Raw genomic sequence first — 22136 nt, forward strand, 5'->3', positions numbered from 1 at the left:
ACCTGTTGAAATAATGAGTTGCTTACGTTTGTAACCTTGTTGATCAGATTTGGCGGTCAGTCGTCTCTCAACCGGACGGTTGAGGGTTCCATCCCTGGCTCCTGCCGCAACATGTCACATGTGCCCTTGAGCAAGACACTCTACTCCGAATTGCTCCCGCTGTTTCACCAGGTGTATGAATGTATATGAATCCAATTAGTTACTTCTGATGGTCACTTCACATGGCACTCTCTGCCATGTTGTAAAAGTAGTAGTGAATAGTCAGAAGTCTGTAGCTTTAAATATGTAAACGAGCTGTGTCTGACTACGCCCCTCTCTGGGGTGGCTCGGGCTTTCTCGCTCCATTGTTTACGGTGAGAAGGCAGACTCAGAGGGCAGAACAAACACCTAGCTGTGGGAGTGTCACCCACCTGGGGGAGGGGCTACTGCCCTTTGTGATGTCATGAAGGGAACATCTCCAAACAGCTGTTTGAGCACACATTTTCCGAAAAGTGGAGCAGGCAAATACTTAACAATACTTAACAATGCTAATTTCATTTTAATTTTATTTTTTAAAATCTGACAGTAAAGATACAAAAGGAAAAGCACAACTTGACATCTTCTGTATACCCAAAAAAACAAAGTTTTAAATCTTCATTACTTAATTACAAACAGTAGCAGGTTAACCGTTTTAACGTGATTATAAGACTTCCAGTATAATTAAACTTGAAGAGAGAAGAGAAGTGCATGGGAGTCGCTCGTCTACTGCTGCCTGGATCAGCAAGTTTTACAGGTGTGATTGTTTCTCAAACAACTATTGTGTTGGATCCAAATGAATCATTTCAAACACAAAAGTCACACATACACACAAAATAACTAATCAAGCACCAAGAGCAAAGCAACGCAAGTGCTCTGTGTCATAAAATCACATTTTTTGCAGAAGGAGTCTGGAGAACAAAATGTTATTAAAGATAGAGTCAGTAGCTGTTACCTTCAAAATAAAAATATAGATTTTTACTAAAGTAATACCGCTCAAGACATTTAGGGATCGAGACCAAGTCGAGACCAAGAAGAAGAACAAGACCAATTCAGGGGAGACCGAGTTAAGATAAAAAAATATCTCAGAAAAACCTTTGTGTGTCTTGTGTGCAGCAGGCGAGTCATTCACCGACACTGAAACACCGGGAAGGTTGCAGCTGTAACCGGGGGATAGAAATCTAGTAATGAATGATTTCAAGTTCTTTGGAAATTTAGAAAGATGCGTTTCCCTTTTTATTTTCCCTTTGGGAAAAAAGCCCATCAGTGGTGGTCATGAAAGATATTTATTTGGAATTGGGAATCTGCCAATCTGAGATCGAGACAAGATCTGAGACCGAGACAAGACAGTGAAAAATGCTTTAGATTCCGAGATGAGACCGAGACCTTCAAAAAGTTGTCTCGAGATCAGACTACACCTCTCAGGTGCAGCAGCTTGCATTGTGGGTACTAGCAGTAAACATACACTTATGGGGGCCATGAGCCCGGGAGGACGGGCCCAGTTTAAATGTTATTTACAAGCTGCAACAAAAAAGTGCTACTGACTCGACCTTTAACCTTCACTAAACCACTGAAGGTTAAATTCTCTTTACTTAGATCCTTTAAGCTATGTTGTCCAACACCTTGAAAATCATATAAAAGGTTTCACGTTTTTCTACAGAAACATGATATATTCAATGGAAGTCACATGGAAATTACATGAAATTTGGCCTCTATCTCCCATCTACATCGCAATTTTACAAGCAGTTGCTACAAGTTGTGCAGGTGTTACAGTGAAGGAATTTTCCTCATATTAAAAATGCTTTTCAATCAGCTTCAATCTGCATAACATGATTTGATTTTAGTAGTGACGAACACATTTGATACAAAAGCCTTTCAAAAGGAATGAAACCTGTTGTGCTTAAAGAGCAGCAGACAAAGATCAGGACAGACTGAGAACTCGAGCTCCCTCTGAAGGAGTGGTCACATAGAAAGTCGGGGTTCCTCTGTACCGCTCCTGTTGATGACAAAATAAGCAAACAAAAAAAATGTGAGTAAAACTGATAGAAAATTACATCTTTGATGAAATGAAACATGAGAGGTACTAGATCTGTGTAAGAACAAACGTTGTGATGTGACCGCATCGTATCCTTAAAGCCGTAAAGAGAAGGAAGGTCAAAAAGGGAGCAAGAGGAAAGAAGTGGCGGGAGTGTTTGTGGAACTGAACACCTTTCCTCTTCGTGCTGAGACACTTCTTTTCCCCTTCCAAACTTCCTTTACTACAGCTTCCTCTCCACTAAAATTACACACTCGGTCCATAACTCATCCCCCTGAAAGTCAGTCAAAGAGGAAACGGATACAGACCCCCCCCCCCCCCCCCCCCCCCCCCCCCCCACACACACACACACACACACACACAGAGACACGAGGAAATAATATGGTCAGTTCCATTAATCATGCAGTACAAAAAAAAAATGTGAATGTGAAGATTTTATTTAGTCTGTGGAAAAATACGAGTCTTGACTCACAAGTGATAAATAATCCAGCAAAAACTCAACAAAATAAAAATAGTCTAAAGTCTAAATAAAAAGTCAGTCGGTTAAAAATACCTTCACGTGTCTCCGATAAGTTAAAGAGTTAAAGTCAACATTTGAAAGTGTTAAAGCGTACAGTAGAAACTCAGACTATGAAGGAGGCCTGGAAACATGACCTGTGGACATGCATCAGTGGAGAGAGTGGGGCTGCTTTGATATGCAGGGGGTAGCAGTTGGGAGTTAGGAGGCCTTGCTCAAGGGCACCTGGGCTGTACTCTGGAAGTGCCCCGACACCTGTCAAGCTATCAGAACAACTTCTGTAACTTGGTCCGCACTGAGCGACCCTCCGGTTCCCAACCCTGCTGACTAAAATGTGGGGCCCCTCTAGTTCGTTTGCTCTGGTCTGAATCATGGATCGATTTGTTAACTTGCTGCTTAATTATCTAAAGTTTGGTCTGAGTTCACACGGGGACATGAACTGCTTTCTAATAGAGAAGGTCTGAATTTCCTGTGAGAAAAAAATCTGGAAGAAATTAACCCCTGCCTGGCTGCTCCAAAGACAGTTTTTTAATTTAAAAAAAGGGATCTTCTTCCCACTTCCCATGTAAATAAACTGCTGTAACTGTTGTGCATTTTCACATGGACATAAACATTCACCAAAAAGAAAAAATAAATCAACAGAGCAGAAGTATTCAGACTCGTCTCAGACAAAGTGACCTCTTACATATAAACAGTAAGGTGTTTCAGGAGTGCATGTTTGAAAAGGTGCAGAGTTCAGCACTTGACCAGCCGGAGTGAGGTGCAGGAAAGAACTTCAGCTGGATCCGGAGTCACCAGGTCAATCTTGAATCCTTCAGCCAGAGACACCTTCAGCAGCTCCTCCACAAAGCCCTGCATGTCGGTGATCTCGCACGGGCTCCAGTGCCTGTTGATGATGTCATCAGACTGGTTGACCTCGGCGGGGTTGGAGACAGTAAGCCCCCGGTAGCGCTGCTTGTCGTACTGTTCCTGCGGGAGGTCTTCGGGTCTCGGCACCCACTCCAGTTTGAGCCGGTTCGGTCTCGGGTTGCGCGGACGGGGGCTTGTGAGACCCTGAGACGTTCTGTAGGAGAAGTGCTCACACAGCAGAGCCAGGAACGCCGTCCACGTGCAAAAGAGGTCCACTGTGAAGGCTCGCACCGAGCACGTGCGGAGCTCGTAGTTTTCTGGTCCATGACGTAAGTTAAAGTGGAGAACTTGGACCTGCAGGGAGAAGGCAGAACATGCTGACTCCACACTCTGAACAGTGTACACAAGCACAGAACCTGTTTTTAATGAGTCTCTGCAAATAGAGGCTCCTATTGTTGTGGACAGTTTATACAGGAAACATCAAACGGTCGAGTGAAAGCCGCTTTGAAACAAAACATAGAGCTAAACTATTCTTCTGAGATTAATACATCGAATTCTAAGAAGGCAAAAAGGATAAATCAATATCTTACACATTGGCTCTTTTTTTTTTTTTTTTTTTTTTTTTTACATATTTCCAGGTCTGACAAATATAAAAAAATCTCTCTGGTTAGAGCGAGTGTTTTTGTCTAATTTATAAAATACGGTATCTCAGAACATTTGACGAGTCCAGTTAAACATCCGATTTCAAGAAATTAGGAGAAAAAAAAAGTGCTGGATTGAAAATAATTTCAAATGCAGTTATTGAGGTTGTCAGAATCTCCAATATTTACCACGTGTTTGAAAACAATACGATTTCTTGTTTTAATGAATGAGAGTATTAAAAAAAAAACATATATATATATATATTTATATAAAACATATTTTCATAAGGCAGGAGTGCAGGAGAGGAATGAATCTGGCAAAAACTGCAAGAAAACTTTTGCACACTTTCTAATTTCACAAAAATAAACATAAAGCCATGTGCTGTGAGTCGCCGATCCATGAAGCTAATTTGTGATATTCACAGTTTGACTTTTAGACACGCACCTTGGAGTCAAGCTTCACCATGATCATGGCTCCCAGCGGCCCTCCTCGGAGGCTCAGAGGCAGTTTGGCCTCGTACTGGTTTATCTCCTCCAACAGGGGGCGGATCTGGAAGAAATCCGCTTCTCTCCGGAGCAGCGACAGCTCTGAAAAGTCATCGGGCAGGTCCAGAGAGCTGGAGCGCAGGTAGTTCAGGATGTACCTGAAGACTTTCCCGTCGCGGTCGATGAAAACATTCCCTCTGCTGTCTCTCAGCACGGGGATTTGTCCGGTGAACATGGCTCCTAACATCGAGTCCCGACACTGAGTCAGGGTGCCCAGAGTCGTGGTGTAAACGTCTCCACCGACGTTCAGAGACACGGGGTCCTGCAGAGAGTTCCTGTTGTCGTCCCGTGAGTTGAGATTCAGCATCTTGAAGGTGATATTTCTGATCCTCTGCTGCTGCTGCTGTTGTTGTTGTTGTTGTTGTTGTGAGAACAAGGATCCTTCTGCTCCGGTCAGGAATGCCGAGGACCGAGGGATGTGGACGGTTCAAGTGTCTCTTTTGTTAGTGAGAAAGACTTTTTCCCTTTGACAGTCTGCGAGCCACTGTGGTAACCAGGATACCGCCAAAGACGAAGAGATGTGAGGAAATCTGCCAAGTCTGTATCCAGAGCCGAAGATTTACAACAAACTAAATGTTGAGCTGATTTCTTCCTTCTAATTGTTGCTTTTATGAATGCATGGCATTTCCTCAGACTTTCTGTTGATTACTTTTTGTTGCTGTGTCTCCTGCAGGGTTCAGTTCGGTGCCAGCCAACAGCAAGGCCTGAAGTCTGACTGTGTGGAAGCAGAAAGGCAGCAGGACCACACTGACCCGACCAGCATGCTAATATCAGGACACTTCTGGCTCCGTCGCTACGAAGCTCGCTATTATTCTCAGCTCATACCCCCGACACACACACACACACACACACGCACACACACACACTGGAGCGGTCTGAGCAAGACACCGGGGACTGTGTAATTTGTCTGAAATGCCCCCTTAAAGTGACAGCCAGAACACTGAAAAGTGCTTTTTGTCCGCTGTGAACAAACCAACAATCTCCTCAGACAGTTTTCATTTCAATTTCTGTTCACAAAGAAAAGTTTCCCCACAAAACAGAACCGGGAAAAAAAAAGGAAAAGTTCAAAGTCCCGACGAACAAAAAGCTCAACGGACTTCTTGACGCATCATGTGAGAAAAAAAAGGCTTAGATACAAAAAGTGAGAACAAAACCTCCCGACTGCAGAGTGAGCGATATCTGAAGAGGAAATTATCAAATGTTCTGTCTTCATTCAGACTTCATTAAGTTCTGGACCATGTGAGTTTACAGGTCAGAATAGTGACGCTCCTTTAAGTCTCCACCTGACATGCTAACCATCGTCTCTGTGGACACACTAACAGGTAATCCCCATTTTTACAGTACAATATAATGTGTGTGTGTGTGTGTGTGTGTGTGTGTGTGTGTGTGTGTGTGTTTTAACCTGTATGTGGAGAATCATCCTGTCGATGGCGTGTGCCTGCAGCAGCGTCACAGTGCACCCCCCGAATCCTCCACCCGTCATCCTGCTTCCAAACACGCCCTCCACCTCCATGGCTGCAGACACCAGCTGGTCCAGCTCGCTGCAGCTCACCTCGTACAGGTCTCTGTGACGGGGGGGGGGGGGGGGGGGGACATCAGGTTACGTCTGCCTCGCCCCCTCCTGAGCGCTGACTCAAACACACACATGTGATGCTGTAAGCGTACCTCAGGGAGTCGTGGCTCTCCACCATCAACCTGCCAAACTCTTTGTAGCATCCTCTCTTCAGAGCGTCCGCGGCCTGGACCGTTCTCTCGATCTCTTCGATCACATGGCGAGCTCTGCGATACGTCACCTCATCCAATCGGTCTTTTGCATCTGAAACCAGAGGACCTTAATAACCTTAAAGGAAAAACACTTTAGCAACGCTGCTGCTTTGTCTGCCATGCTGGACTTCTGAAGCATCTATAAAGTCACAGCAGCATTTTTACCTTCAGTTAAACTTTTTTCTACCAGACGAAATAACCACCAGTGTGCAGGACTCCTGGTCAATCTGCTTCTTTTTGAGGTGTAAATGTTAATTGCTCCCATTTAGCAGAAGATCAGAAAAAAAATGTGCTGGCCTCGAAAAGAGTGAAACACTGTCTCCCCTTCTGTCCAAGCTTGATGCTAAAGCTAAGCTAATCATGTCTTGTTACAGACTGTACTTAACACCTATTCTACAGAACCACTAAACCAGTGTTAGTGGTTCATCATATGACTGGACATGTGGGGAAGGACTCGGGTTCGAGCCGAGGCACGGAACAACAACAGAAGAAAATGAAACGTCTTCACACCCTCCAGGTTTTTCATGGTAGCATCTCTGAGACTCTCCTTCCCCAGGATGGAGGCGGCCTCCTCACACTGTCTGCGTCTCACCGGGTACTCGCTGCCGCTCAGAGAGTGCTTCACATTCGAGTTGGTGATGAGGATGACCAGGCCGGGATCCGTCAGGGGGACGGCGGTGGCCTCCAGAGACCTGAGCCAGACGAGGGGGGAAACAAACACGACTGAAATTAAAACACGGCAGTGGAGAAGAATCTTCAAAACGTCTCCCATTGGTTGATTTGATTACCTGCAGTCGATGAGCAGAGCGTGACCCTCTCTGCCCAGAACAGACACAAACTGGTCCATGATGCCACACGGTACACCGGCGTGAGTGTGTTCTGCCTGCTGACAGGCCAGAGCTTTGGATATCTTGTCTCCATCATCTGTAGAGACCAACACGCAGATCCACCACCATATAAAAACTGAAGATCAACTAATAACAAATAATAGCAAATAACTCAACCTGTGAAATATTGTTCAAGTAAGGGAAAAGGGAAAGCCTCCAGCGCCCCCTGCAGGTACAGATGGCTGACGTCACTCAGGCTTCGCCCATTAATATTTACAGTCTATGGATCCAGCAGAATGTAAACATAAATAAAAAAGTAAAAAAATCCTTACAAGACGATGTATGGCTTCCTTTCTGTCTGACACATAGAATAATAATCCGAGTCAAAAAGAGTGGCGCTGTTTTAACTACTCTTGAGCGATATCAGCGTGCTGTGCTGACGTGTCCGTCACATGACGTGTGACTGTCGAAGGTCTCTGACCTGGCTTGAGTTGCTGCAGGAACGTGTAGAAGGCGACCTCCAGAGAAGCGGAGCTGGACAGACCTCCTCCCAGCGGGACGCTGCTGGCTATCACTGCCCTGAATCCTGGGAGAGGAGACGCTGCAGCAGCACGCCACACAGAGAAGGACATATATCATGGTGTTTGAATAAGTGAACAGGTCGGGTACTCCCCCGTCATGTTTGTTAGCAGACATACCGTTATTGATTAAAATAATAATAAACATTGTACCTCTATAATGTTGTATGACCCCCTTCACATAGTTGGCCCAGCTGGGTGACCCTGGAGACAGCGGCGCTCCATCACTCGGCAGGCTGAAATTCACTCTGTGAGGCTCGTCAGCATCCCCAGTCGCTGTTGCTATAGTAACATCCTGGCCAGAGGTTCGACTCCCGACCACCACAGTCACCAAGGGAAGTGCCTGCATGATTCATGAAACACAGAGACATTTCACAAGGATGTTTATTTATCCTTTATGGTCACAGAAGAAAACTGCGAGATGCTCAGCACTGTGATGGGACACGACAGTGTTTGTTTGTTCGGTTAAAGTTGACATATCCACTAAACAGAAATAATAAATATTCTAATGCAAGAAAACAAAACTGTCTAATTTCTTTTAATAGTTGGATTTCTGCACCTTCTGTGAGGAGGGTGACTGTTTATCAGTTCAGCATCAATATCTGCAGATGTTAGATATCAGCCATCAGTGGTCGATGTTTCATTGTCCAATCAATCAATTTAAAAAGATTTTTAATTTGTCAGATGAAGTCACCTGTTGAACAAACTCGGACTTGTGTGTGTATAGTGGGAGTCTTAGAAAGAAGTCATGAAACAAATATCGGTATCATGATATATTTTTCATTGTTATCTGTAAAGCACTTTGTAAACAGTTTTTAAATGTGCTAAATAAATAAGGATATTATTATTGGTATATAGATCGAACTCTGCCCCCTCCTGACCCCCCCCCCCCCCTTCCCCTGCACATCCATCATCCCCCCACCACTCCTCCTGGTCACACACACATCATTGTATTATAGTATGTTCATATCACCGCAGTAAATTATCGATCTGTATAATATGTACATATTCTGTATATTATCTGTACACTAGTATAATCATTTTCTCTGCACCTTAATCTGTATATTTAATACTCCGAATACACTTATATTTATAGCATTTATTTATATTTATAGCATTTATTTTTGTTTGTAGCATCCCAATAATCCATCCAGCCATATATACCTAATAATTCACTTTTTCTTTAACCACATCTGTATATTTTGTAATCACTGTACATAGAATGAACTCTTGCACTTTCTGCTTATTTGCACTTCTGGTGAGATGCCAAACCTCATTTCGTTACACTATACTTGTATATGTGTAATGACAATAAAGTTGAATCTCATCTCATTCAAACATTGGGAATGACCTCTTCTTATCCCTGCATGCCAAACAGAAAAGCAGCTGCTTTAAAAAACTATTTTTAAACTTCATGTGTCTGTCTTGAGGAGTTACCATAGGAAGCACAAATCCTTGGTTGTAGTCGGTGTGTTCCCCTATCAGGTTGACTCTTCCAGGAGCGCACACCGACACCTGAGGAGAATCTCCCCCGAACATCTGCACATAAAGCCGGCGAGCCTCCTCTCCGAGCGCCGCTGCAGCTGGAAACGAGCTGGACATCTTACAGCAGGATGACAGGATGAAGGAAACATGCAGCAAACTCAACAGGATGTTAGCTGGCTGTCATCAAGTTAGAAGTATCTTATGAAAAGTCAGGTGCTTGTTTACTTCCTGTTCGTCGGGCCAGAGTTTTGAGGAGGGATTCTGATTGGCTGGGAAGCGTCACGTGATGTTACAGTTTGCCAATTTAATTTGTTTGACTTTTTGGGGGGACTAAGTTTTGTTTGTTGATGCATCTAGATTGTTTTGACTGTGTTGTTTCATCTGTTGTAATACGTCCTGGTTTTTACTCCAAACTTTAGTCCAAACTCCCCAGTTCTTCATCCTGTGGTTTATTTCAGAGGCAGTGAAGGCGTCTTCATTTACAGTCATTAGTGGGTAAAAGCAGCATCATAGCGACACCTGGTGGCTGCTTTGTTTAAACACAACTTGAACCTGTGTTAGTCTGTTAGTCAAAGACAGCGGAGCTACTTGAAGGCACTGTGGGGGCTGTAAGGAAAAAGTGAAAGTTAAAGATGAAGGTGCTGACGTGTGCGGTGAATATCAGCATTTACCTGAGACTACCTGAGACCACCTGAGACCACCTGAGACTACCTGAGACCACCTGAGACCACCTGAGACCACCTGAGACAACCTGAGACTACAGTCACATCAGAGTGAGACTGTGGTGTGTAGAAGACAACCTGCAGACTAGAGATGCTGCAGCAAAACCAGACACACAGACGGTATTCATTATATATATATATATCATGGTGAGCGAAGGTAAGGTACTTTAACAGGTCAAATCTTTGATCTGTAAGTTCAGCTCTCAGTCGAGTGAAGGACATAAAGAAGGTCTTCTTAAAGGGACAACAACTGCTCTGATATTGATTTTATTTTATATAGTTTCCCGGAGGGGAAGTTGTGGTTCTCACTCTGTTATTGTAGAGACATGCTTCTCACACACACACACACACACACACACACACACACACACACACACCTGAATCACACACATGCAGACGCAGGACCTGTGGACATGCATTGATGGACAGATGTCAGAGTGCGGCGGCTGCCCCCGCTGGTCCCCATCGGGACTTGAACCAGCGACCCTCCGGATCAAAATCCAAGTCCCTGAACTACTGCCGCCCCCTATTTGATTTTTCTTTGAGACTCTTATGAATGTGCACACTGAATAGACAGACACACTGAGGACAGCAAAATTATAAATGTATAATTATTTATTAAGGTATATGAAATATAAATATAAAAATATAAATATAAAACATAAAAATATGATAATATATAATATAATATATATAGACTATGCTCTTATTAAATACAGAAACTTTAGGGGGGTCGTTATTGGACTACGCCTAAAGTGGAGTATACTCCACCGCGTGGCGCTGTCTCCTTCTGAATCTGAAGTGTTTCTTCCACCATGGTTTCCTCTTCCTCTTCCTCCCGAGGACTCCCTGAAGCTCGACGTCTTTGGCTTCCAACATCCGTCTCCACTCTTCCTCTCTTTGCAGAAACATCTTCCCGAGCTCGTTGGTTCTTTCCATCTCCTTCAGTCTTCTCTGGCAGCTCTCCTTGTTTTCAGCCAGCTCCTTTAAGTAGTTCTCCTCCAGCGTCCTACACTTCATTTCCCACTTCTCGTTGTTCTGACTCAGTTCTGATCGGATCTCACCAAACAGAATCAGGTTGTCCTCGTGCTCCTCCGTGACTCCGATCGCTCTCTCTAACAAAGAGGAGACGAGGTCTTTCTGTTCTTTCAACGTCCCCTCCAGATGTTTCACTTTGATCTGCCACTTTTCTTCACACTCCTGCAGCTTAGTGACGGCGTTCTCCTCTCTGAGGCGGATCAACTTTTGATAGAGATCTTCCAAGGCTGAAAACGTCGCTGCGTTCTCCTCTCGCTGCCGCAGCGTAACTTCTTCAAGAGACTTTATTTCTCTTGAAACCTGAATTCTGCTTTCACCAATTTCCCATTTGGATATTTCCAGCTCCTCCTCGAGATGTCTCACTCTCACTTGCCACTCTTCCTCTTTAACTCTGATCACCTCTCGGTAGTGATCTTCCATGGCTGAAATCCTCGCAGCGTTCTCGTCTCTCTGCAGGCGCCACGTTTCTTCACGAGTGTTGATTTCTCGCTCCATTTCATCGAGTTCGCTCCTCGATCGAGCGACTTCCTCCTCCAGACGTCTCGCCGTCAGCTCCCACACTTCCTCAGAAGAAGTCATTTCCCTCCCTGCTTGTTTTCTTCCTTCGGCGAGTTCGCTCCTGGATTCTTCCAGCTCCTCCTCGAGTCGTGTCACTCTGATCTGACACTCGTCTTCACACTCCCTGAGCTCTGTGGCAGCGTGCTGCTCTTTTTGGACGATCACCTCTCGGTAGTGATCGTCCTTTGCAGAAAGTGCTGCGTCCTTCTCCTCCCTCTGAATGCGCAGACTCTCCTCGAGAGAGGCGATTTCCTTCTCTCTTCTGCTTTTTTCTTCAGTTAGTTCTTGAACCTTGAGCTCCACCTGTCTTACGATCATCCGCCACTTTCCGTCACATTCCCTCAGTTTCCCTTCAGCCTCCTCATCTTGAAGTCGGATCGCTTCCACGTAGCGTTTTTTCGCGGCTTTCCCCTCCTCGTCCTGCAGGCGCAAATATTCCTCACAAGAGGCGATGTTCCTCTTGTACTCCTCCAGCTCCTCCTGCAGCTGTCTCGTTTTCTCCCGCCACTCTTCTTCACGTTGGCTCAGTTGTGCAGCAGTGGTCTCGTCTCTCTGAATGTGCAGACTTTCCTCAGGAGAAGTTTCTTCTTTCACACGTCGTTTCGTGCTTTCTTCCAGTTCTCTGTTGGATTCCTCGAGCCGTCTCATTCTCGTCTGCCATGATGTCCTCTCCTCCTGAAAGTCCTCCTCCATCTTCTTGATGACGTCCCTCATGTCTCCTGTCTCTCTCTCAGCGTGTCTCTGCTTCTGCTGCAGCGTTGACTTCTCCTCCCTCAGGCTCTTCATCTCACACTCGAGCTTCTTGATTTTGTCCTGAGCTGAGCGATGAGCTGCATTAAGCATCTCCAGGAGAAGTTTGGGAGACGTTGCAATGTATTGTCCATTTTCATAAGACTGAACAATTTCTTCATTGGATAATACTGGAGAACGCCACAAGCCATAACTCGACATTTCTCTTTTGTTTGGGTCCATCTGTTCACAAATGTGTTCTTCAAGTTGTATTAGTTAATAAAAGTATTTCCTGGTTCACTTGGTGTTTGTCCTTGCACAGAGCAGCCTTCCTCATGTGGGCGCTGTGATGTCACAGATCAAAGGCGCGATGGGTTTCAAACATAGTTGTTTATTTCTGATTTTAAATTTGACTGTTGCTAAGCAACCCAAATGTTACCCTCTTAGAGTCGCTGTGATTGGCTAGTTGTTCCTGACGTTCTAGTCCTGATTGTTTGACTCAGAAATTATGAATAGATTTTTTAAAAATTTTAAAAAACTCACAGATCAGACGCAGATTTACACATCTGGTTTCCCAGGTTACAGTTAATTATTCAGATACAAACTCACTATGAGGCTCGTTCACTTTTATAAGAATATTTTTATTGCATTTCTATTCTACCATAGTGCATATATTACCTGCTTCAATAAATACATCAGGTTAACTACAGTACAGCTAGCAGCACAAAAGCAAACAGTAACCTGATTCAGAAGTCATAAATAATTGACAGTCAGTTTTGGGTCTGCACAGTAAAAGTTTCTGTTCCCTTCAATACAATAAAAAACTTAAAACACAACGTTTGTCCTTAAAACATGAATAGTCAGAGTTCTTACAGGGACCGTCCCTGATGTGTTTAAGTGCATTATTTGGGGTTTTCAGACCGCAGGAACTTTCTCATAGTTCTTGGAACTGTTGGAACCGGCCCTCTTTTTTTGGTGATTCTGCATCGCAGGAACTCTGGACTATTTTAGTTCCTACACCCCCGTTTAGAGGAACCTTTTTAGCTCCTGCTTCAGAGTAGACACCATGGCGGTGCAGATGGAGAAGAGGTGACCTGCGGTGTATTCTCAGGGAACTCTCTAGCGAACAGTTCCTCTTCAAAAGGTCCCGAGAACTGTTTGGTCAAAAACACCTTGTTGTTGGAAACATGGCTGGGTTTGTTCACGGTTTTTGGCACTAAATCTAAAATCTAAAATTTTGCACAAATTCTACAAAAAATCTTCTGGATAATTCTTTTGCCATAAATGGCACAGCAGATGAAGTTAAAAACCTTTAACAGCTTTTTAATGAAACCAAACATTATCTCAGGCTGTTTGATTGTTTCGTGCATTTATCAGATTCTTAAATACTGTAAAATATAACACAAACTCTAAATCTGCTCAGCAAATATCTTTCAAGTCATGACATTAGCAGTGAGGTCGTCTTCAAAAACAATAGTGTGAATGCTTTCAAGCATTCACACTAATAATAATATTAACAATTGTAGTAGTGTGGTTTGCCTTTCAGGCAACCACCCTATTAAATATATACATAATCCATCTAAAATAAATGTCATTTAAATAAATGTAAAAAATAAACGTAAAATAAAGTAATTAATTAAAATAAGTGTAAAGACTATGCTCTTATTAAATACAGAAACTTCAGGGGGGTTGTCTCATTGGACTACGCCTGAAGTGGAGTATACTCCACACTGAATACAGAGAAGTATCACACACTGAGGACAGAAAAATTATAAATGTATAATTATTTATTAAGGTATATGAAATATAAATATAAAAATATAAATATAAAACATAAAAATATGATAATATATAATATAATATATATAGACTATGCTCTTATTAAATACAGAAACTTCAGGGGGGTCGTTATTGGACTACGCCTAAAGTGGAGTATACTCCACCAGGTGGCGCTGTCTCCTTCTGAATCTGAAGTGTTTCTTCCACCATGGTTTCCTCTTCCTCTTCCTCCCGAGGACTCCCTGAAGCTCGACGTCTTTGGCTTCCAACATCCGTCTCCACTCTTCCTCTCTTTGCAGAAACATCTTCCCGAGCTCGTTGGTTCTTTCGATCTCCTTCAGTCTTCTCTGGCAGCTCTCCTTGTTTTCAGCCAGCTCCTTTAAGTAGTTCTCCTCCAGCGTCCTACACTTCATTTCCCACTTCTCGTTGTTCTGACTCAGTTCTGATCGGATCTCACCAAACAGAATCAGGTTGTCCTCGTGCTCCTCCGTGACTCCGATCGCTCTCTCTAACAAAGAGGAGATGAGGTCTTTCTGTTCTTTCAGCGTCCCCTCCAGATGTTTCACTTTGATCTGCCACCTTTCTTCACACTCCTGCAGCTTAGTGACGGCGTTCTCCTCTCTGAGGCGGATCAACTTTTGATAGAGATCTTCCAAGGCTGAAAACGTCGCTGCGTTCTCCTCTCGCTGCCGCAGCGTAACTTCCTCAAGAGACTTTATTTCTCTTGAAACCTGAATTCTGCTTTCACCAATTTCCCATTTGGATATTTCCAGCTCCTCCTCGAGATGTCTCACTCTCACTTGCCACTCTTCCTCTTTAACTCTGATCACCTCTCGGTAGTGATCTTCCATGGCTGAAATCCTCGCAGCGTTCTCGTCTCTCTGCAGGCGCCACGTTTCTTCACGAGCGTTGATTTCTCGCTCCATTTCATCGAGTTCGCTCCTCGATCGAGCGACTTCCTCCTCCAGACGTCTCGCCGTCAGCTCCCACACTTCCTCAGAAGAAGTCATTTCCCTCTCTGCTTGTTTTCTTCCTTCGGCGAGTTCGCTCCTGGATTCTTCCAGCTCCTCCTCGAGTCGCGTCACTCTGATCTGACACTCGTCTTCACACTCCCTGAGCTCTGTGGCAGCGTGCTGCTCTTTTTGGACGATCACCTCTCGGTAGTGATCGTCCTTTGCAGAAAGTGCTGCGTCCTTCTCCTCCCTCTGAATGCGCAGACTCTCCTCAAGAGAGGCGATTTCCTTCTCTCTTCTGCTTTTTTCTTCAGTTAGTTCTTGAACCTTGAGCTCCACCTGTCTTACTATCATCCGCCACTTTCCGTCACATTCCCTCAGTTTCCCTTCAGCCTCCTCATGTTGAAGTCGGATCGCTTCCACGTAGCGTTTTTTCGCGGCTTTCCCCTCCTCGTCCTGCAGGCGCAAATATTCCTCACAAGAGTCGATGTTTCTCTTGTACTCCTCCAGCTCCTCCTGCAGCTGTCTCGTTTTCTCCCGCCACTCTTCTTCACGTTGGCTCAGTTGTGCAGCAGTGGTCTCGTCTCTCTGAATGTGCAGACTTTCCTCAGGAGAAGTTTCTTCTTTCACACGTCGTTTCGTGCTTTCTTCCAGTTCTCTGTTGGATTCCTCGAGCCGTCTCATTCTCGTCTGCCATGATGTCCTCTCCTCCTGAAAGTCCTCCTCCATCTTCTTGATGACGTCCCTCATGTCTCCTGTCTCTCTCTCAGCGTGTCTCTGCTTCTGCTGCAGCGTTGACTTCTCCTCCCTCAGGCTCTTCATCTCACACTCCAGCTTCTTGATTTTGTCCTGAGCTGAGCGATGAGCTGCATTAAGCATCTCCAGGAGAAGTTTGGGAGACGTTGCAATGTATTGTCCATTTTCATAAGACTGAACAATTTCTTCATTGGATAATACTGGAGAACGCCACAAGCCATAACTCGACATTTCTCTTTTGTTTGGGTTCATCTGTTCACAAATGTGTTCTTCAAGTTGTATTAATTAATAAAAGTATTTCCTGGTTCACTTGGTGTTTGTCCTTACACAGAGCAGCCTTCCTCATGTGGGCGCTGTGATGTCACAGATCAAAGGCGCGATGGGTTTCAAACATAGTTGTTTATTTCTAATTTTAAATTTGACTGTTGCTAAGCAACCCAAATGTTACCCTCTTAGAGTCGCTGTGATTGGCTAGTTGTTCCTGACGTTCTAGTCCTGATTGTTTGATTCAGAAATTATGAATAGATTTTTAAAAAATTAAAAAAACCTCACAGATCAGACGCAGATTTACGCAGTTCTCTTTTATAAGAATATTTTTATTGCATTTCTATTCTACCATAGTGCATATATTACCTGTTTCAATAAATACATCAGGTTAACTACAGTACAGCTAGCAGCACAAAAGCAAACAGTAACCTGATTCAGAAGTCATAAATAATTGACAGTCAGTTTTGGGTCTGCACAGTAAAAGTTTCTGTTCCCTTCAATACAATAAAAAACTAAAAACACAACGTTTGTCCTTAAAACATGAATAGCCAGAGTTCTTACAGGGACCGTCCCTGATGTATTTAAGTGCATTATTTGGGGTTTTCAGACCGCAGGAACTTTCTCATAGTTCTAAGAACTGTTGGAACCGGCCCTCTTTTTTTGGTGATTCTGCATCGCAGGAACTCTGGACTATTTTAGTTCCTACACCCCCGTTTAGAGGAACCTTTTTAGCTCCTGCTTCAGAGTAGACACCATGGCGGTGCAGATGGAGAAGAGGTGACCTGCGGTGTATTCTCAGGGAACTCTCTAGCGAACAGTTCCTCTTCAAAAGGTCCCGAGAACTGTTTGGTCAAAAACACCTTGTTGTTGGAAACATGGCTGGGTTTGTTCACGGTTTTTGGCACTAAATCTAAAATCTAAAATTTTGCACAAATTCTACAAAAAATCTTCTGGATAATTCTTTTGCCATAAATGGCACAGCAGATGAAGTTAAAACCTTTAACAGCTTTTTAATGAAACCAAACATTATCTCAGGCTGTTTGATTGTTTCGTGCATTTATCAGATTCTTAAATACTGTAAAATATAACACAAACTCTAAATCTGCTCAGCAAATATCTTTCAAGTCATGACATTAGCAGTGAGGTCGTCTTCAAAAACAATAGTGTGAATGCTTTCAAGCATTCACACTAATAATAATATTAACAATTGTAGTAGTGTGGTTTGCCTTTCAGGCAACCACCCTATTAAATATATACATAATCCATCTAAAATAAATGTCATTTAAATAAATGTAAAAAATAAACGTAAAATAAAGTAATTAATTAAAATAAGTGTATAGACTATGCTCTTATTAAATACAGAAACTTCAGGGGGGTTGTCTCATTGGACTACGCCTGAAGTGGAGTATACTCCACACTGAATACAGAGAAGTATCACACACTGAGGACAGAAAAATTATAAATGTATAATTATTTATTAAGGTATATGAAATATAAATATAAAAATATGAATATAAAACATAAAAATATGATAACATATAATATAATATATATAGACTATGCTCTTATTAAATACAGAAACTTCAGGGGGGTCGTTATTGGACTACGCCTAAAGTGGAGTATACTCCACCGCGTGGCGCTGTCTCCTTCTGAATCTGAAGTGTTTCTTCCACCATGGTTTCCTCTTCCTCTTCCTCCCGAGGACTCCCTGAAGCTCGACGTCTTTGGCTTCCAACATCCGTCTCCACTCTTCCTCTCTTTGCAGAAACATCTTCCCGAGATCGTTGGTTCTTTCGATCTCCTTCAGTCTTCTCTGGCAGCTCTCCTTGTTTTCAGCCAGCTCCTTTAAGTAGTTCTCCTCCAGCGTCCTACACTTCATTTCCCACTTCTCGTTGTTCTGACTCAGTTCTGATCGGATTTCACCAAACAGAATCAGGTTGTCCTCGTGCTCCTCCGTGACTCCGATCGCTCTCTCTAACAAAGAGGAGATGAGGTCTTTCTGTTCTTTCAGCGTCCCCTCCAGATGTTTCACTTTGATCTGCCACCTTTCTTCACACTCCTGCAGCTTAGTGACGGCGTTCTCCTCTCTGAGGCGGATCAACTTTTGATAGAGATCTTCCAAGGCTGAAAACGTCGCTGCGTTCTCCTCTCGCTGCCGCAGCGTAACTTCTTCAAGAGACTTTATTTCTCTTGAAACCTGAATTCTGCTTTCACCAATTTCCCATTTGGATATTTCCAGCTCCTCCTCGAGATGTCTCACTCTCACTTGCCACTCTTCCTCTTTAACTCTGATCACCTCTCGGTAGTGATCTTCCATGGCTGAAATCCTCGCAGCGTTCTCGTCTCTCTGCAGGCGCCACGTTTCTTCACGAGTGTTGATTTCTCGCTCCATTTCATCGAGTTCGCTCCTCGATCGAGTGACTTCCTCCTCCAGACGTCTCACCGTCAGCTCCCACACTTCCTCAGAAGAAGTCATTTCCCTCTCTGCTTGTTTTCTTCCTTCGGCGAGTTCGCTCCTGGATTCTTCCAGCTCCTCCTCGAGTCGCGTCACTCTGATCTGACACTCGTCTTCACACTCCCTGAGCTCTGTGGCAGCGTGCTGCTCTTTTTGGACGATCACCTCTCGGTAGTGATCGTCCTTTGCAGAAAGTGCTGCGTCCTTCTCCTCCCTCTGAATGCGCAGACTCTCCTCAAGAGAGGCGATTTCCTTCTCTCTTCTGCTTTTTTCTTCAGTTAGTTCTTGAACCTTGAGCTCCACCTGTCTTACTATCATCCGCCACTTTCCGTCACATTCCCTCAGTTTCCCTTCAGCCTCCTCATCTTGAAGTCGGATCGCTTCCACGTAACGTTTTTTCGCGGCTTTCCCCTCCTCGTCCTGCAGGCGCAAATATTCCTCACAAGAGGCGATGTTCCTCTTGTACTCCTCCACCTCCTCCTGCAGCTGTCTCGTTTTCTCCCGCCACTCTTCTTCACGTTGGCTCAGTTGTGCAGCAGTGGTCTCGTCTCTCTGAATGTGCAGACTTTGCTCAGGAGAAGTTTCTTCTTTCACACGTCGTTTCGTGCTTTCTTCCAGTTCTCTGTTGGATTCCTCGAGCCGTCTCATTCTCGTCTGCCATGATGTCCTCTCCTCCTGAAAGTCCTCCTCCATCTTCTTGATTTTGTCCCTCATGTCTCCTGTCTCTCTCTCAGCGTGTCTCTGCTTCTGCTGCAGCGTTGACTTCTCCTCCCTCAGGCTCTTCATCTCACACTCCAGCTTCTTGATTTTGTCCTGAGCTGAGCGATGAGCTGCATTAAGCATCTCCAGGAGAAGTTTGGGAGACGTTGCAATGTATTGTCCATTTTCATAAGACTGAACAATTTCTTCATTGGATAATACTGGAGAACGCCACAAGCCATAACTCGACATTTCTCTTTTGTTTGGGTCCATCTGTTCACAAATGTGTTCTTCAAGTTGTATTAGTTAATAAAAGTATTTCCTGGTTCACTTGGTGTTTGCCCTTGCACAGAGCAGCCTTCCTCATGTGGGCGCTGTGATGTCACAGATCAAAGGCGCGATGGGTTTCAAACATAGTTGTTTATTTCTGATTTTAAATTTGACTGTTGCTAAGCAACCCAAATGTTACCCTCTTAGAGTCGCTGTGATTGGCTAGTTGTTCCTGACGTTCTAGTCCTGATTGTTTGACTCAGAAATTATGAATAGATTTTTTAAAAAAAATTAAAAACTCACAGATCAGACGCAGATTTACACATCTGGTTTCCCAGGTTACAGTTAATTATTCAGATACAAACTCACTATGAGGCTCGTTCTCTTTTATAAGAATATTTTTATTGCATTTCTATTCTACTATAGTGCATATATTACCTGTTTCAATAAATACATCAGGTTAACTACAGTACAGCTAGCAGCACAAAAGCAAACAGTAACCTGATTCAGAAGTCATAAATAATTGACAGTCAGTTTTGGGTCTGCACAGTAACAGTTTCTGTTCCCTTCAATACAATAAAAAACTAAAAACACAACGTTTGTCCTTAAAACATGAATAGCCAGAGTTCTTACAGGGACCGTCCCTGATGTGTTTAAGTGCATTATTTGGGGTTTTCAGACCGCAGGAACTTTCTCATAGTTCTTGGAACTGTTGGAACCGGCCCTCTTTTTTTGGTGATTCTGCATCGCAGGAACTCTGGACTATTTTAGTTCCTACACCCCCGTTTAGAGGAACCTTTTTAGCTCCTGCTTCAGAATAGACACCATGGCGGTGCAGATAGAGAAGAGGTGACCTGCGGTGTATTCTCAGGGAACTCTCTAGCGAACAGTTCCTCTTCAAAAGGTCCCGAGAACTGTTTGGTCAAAAACACCTTGTTGTTGGAAACATGGCTGGGTTTGTTGACGGTTTTTGGCACTAAATCTAAAATCTGAAATTTTGCACAAATTCTACAAAAAATCTTCTGGATAATTCTTTTGCCATAAATGGCACAGCAGATGAAGTTAAAAACCTTTAACAGCTTTTTAATGAAACCAAACATTATCTCAGGCTGTTTGATTGTTTCGTGCATTTATCAGATTCTTAAATACTGTAAAATATAACACAAACTCTAAATCTGCTCAGCAAATATCTTTCAAGTCATGACATTAGCAGTGAGGTCGTCTTCAAAAACGTCATAGTTCTTCTTGTAATGTGTGAACATACAATAACAATGTTAAAAAAAAACTACGCTGTATGGAACAGGAGCATGACTCAGAGTGATATCGAACATACAAACATGTTCAAACCGGAGCACAAAAGAGGGAGCACATTACTCCCATTCTGGCCCCCCTACACTGGCTGCCTGTGCATTTTAGAGTTCATTTTAAGATTCTTTTATTTGTTTGTAAATCTTTAAATGGTCTCGCCCCACCTTACCTCTCTGAGCTGCTCCATCCCTACGCTCCTGCCCGGTGCCTCAGGTCAGCTGACCAGCTGCTCCTGGAGGTACCGAGGTGTAAGTGGAAGCTCAGGGGGGTTAGGGCTTTTTCTTCTGCCGGTCCCAAACTCTGGAACGACCTCCCTCTGCATATAAGACACGCCCCCTCACTGTCCATTTTTAAAACTCATCTTAAAACATATTTTTATTCTTTGGCTTTTAACCCAGCATGAGACTCTGTTTTTGTTTTAGTGTTTTATTGTTTTTATTGTTTTTATTGTTTTAACCCTGTTAGTGTTTTACTTATGTTTTATGTTTGTGCTCTTCATGGATGTACAGCACTTTGTCACAGCCATGGCTGTTTAAAGCGCTTTATAAATAAAGTTGAGTTGAGTTGAAACACTGACAGTAACTAAATCTATGTGTCACAGTCGCTGTTCACGCACATCTAAACACAAAATCATTCAAAGATGAAGCTAAATAAAACAGTCTGTCCACGTGTGGTTCGTCTTAAAAGCAACAACAGGGACTTTTCAAATGTTTTTTTTTTTTTTCAAATTGTCGACCACCAATACTGGGCTTCAAAATACCTGATCAGTAACCAGTGGGTGACGTCCATATTTTATACAGTCCATGTTTAAAACCACTCACTAATTATTTTGTTACCTTCCCACTATGTTGACGAGGAGAGACGCCTGATTGGACGCCGGAGGTCACTGCTGCTTCATAAAGCTCTCTGTGACCTGGGCCGACAACTCAAACATGCTGAAACTAGGATCAGTGTTGGAGATGCTTTTGAAACATGGAGAGAGGTTAGAACGCAGAAAGCTTTACAGACCCATGCAGAGCTGGCTAAACACTGAAGCTACAGTGTCCACCACATGCAGAGCTGGCTAAACACTGAAGCTACAGTGTCCACCACATGCAGAGCTGGCTAAACACTGAAGCTACAGTGTCCACCACTGAAGGGGGGGGGGGGCAGCTCTCTGAAACGTTTTGAATTTACAAAAAATAAAACTGCCATTGCAGAGGAATGGCATCATTGTTGACTTATTTTTTTAAGGAGGAAAACCTCAGTTTAAAAAACGTAGAATAGAAGTGTGTAGAACAGGTCTCAGAAAGGATCAATCACTGGCCTTTTCACAGATTTCAACATATCACAAAAATCCTCCTGA

At 43.6% G+C, this 22136-nt stretch overlaps 2 protein-coding genes across 4 annotated transcripts in view; one reads left to right on the plus strand and one right to left on the minus strand.

Moving 5' to 3' along the window:
* Nucleotides 1–22136, plus strand: part of acbd4 (acyl-CoA binding domain containing 4) — a 179971-nt gene that overhangs the window by 16936 nt on the left and 140899 nt on the right. The gene's annotated exons all lie outside the window — the stretch shown is intronic.
* Nucleotides 528–9540, minus strand: galk1 (galactokinase 1). Of its 3 annotated transcripts, XR_013777967.1 has the most exons (9): nt 9210–9540; nt 7926–8115; nt 7676–7795; nt 7156–7291; nt 6878–7059; nt 6269–6419; nt 6006–6168; nt 3253–3770; nt 1925–2011 (listed from the first exon to the last, which is right to left on the minus strand). XR_013777967.1 is itself a non-coding variant. In XM_079333575.1 (8 exons), exons 1-8 carry the CDS (start codon nt 9372–9374, stop codon nt 1937–1939), a joined length of 1182 nt encoding a protein of 393 aa, XP_079189701.1. In that variant the 5' UTR covers nt 9375–9535; the 3' UTR covers nt 528–1936. The 3 variants fall into 3 exon arrangements, 2 of the variants coding, with proteins under 2 accessions (XP_079189701.1, XP_079189700.1); XM_079333575.1 differs by lacking the exon at nt 3253–3770 and having other exon boundaries at nt 528–2011; nt 9210–9535; XM_079333574.1 differs by lacking the exon at nt 1925–2011 and having other exon boundaries at nt 2694–3770.

The sequence above is a fragment of the Symphodus melops genome, assembly GCF_947650265.1.
Source record: "Symphodus melops genome assembly, chromosome: 21".
NCBI classification, from domain to species: domain Eukaryota; kingdom Metazoa; phylum Chordata; class Actinopteri; order Labriformes; family Labridae; genus Symphodus; species Symphodus melops.

What these genes read in the sequence shown, in the direction of transcription:
- galk1 (XM_079333574.1), bottom strand. Translation starts at nt 9,374, where the DNA reads ATGTCCAGCTCGTTTCCAGCTGCAGCGGCGCTCGGAGAGGAGGCTCGC. An exon ending in GGTCATACAACATTATAGAG is followed by an intron (nt 7,796 to 7,925) that starts GTACAATGTTTA and finishes GTGCTGCTGCAG; the next exon opens with CGTCTCCTCTCCCAGGATTC. An exon ending in GAGAGCCACGACTCCCTGAG is followed by an intron (nt 6,169 to 6,268) that starts GTACGCTTACAG and finishes CCCCCGTCACAG; the next exon opens with AGACCTGTACGAGGTGAGCT.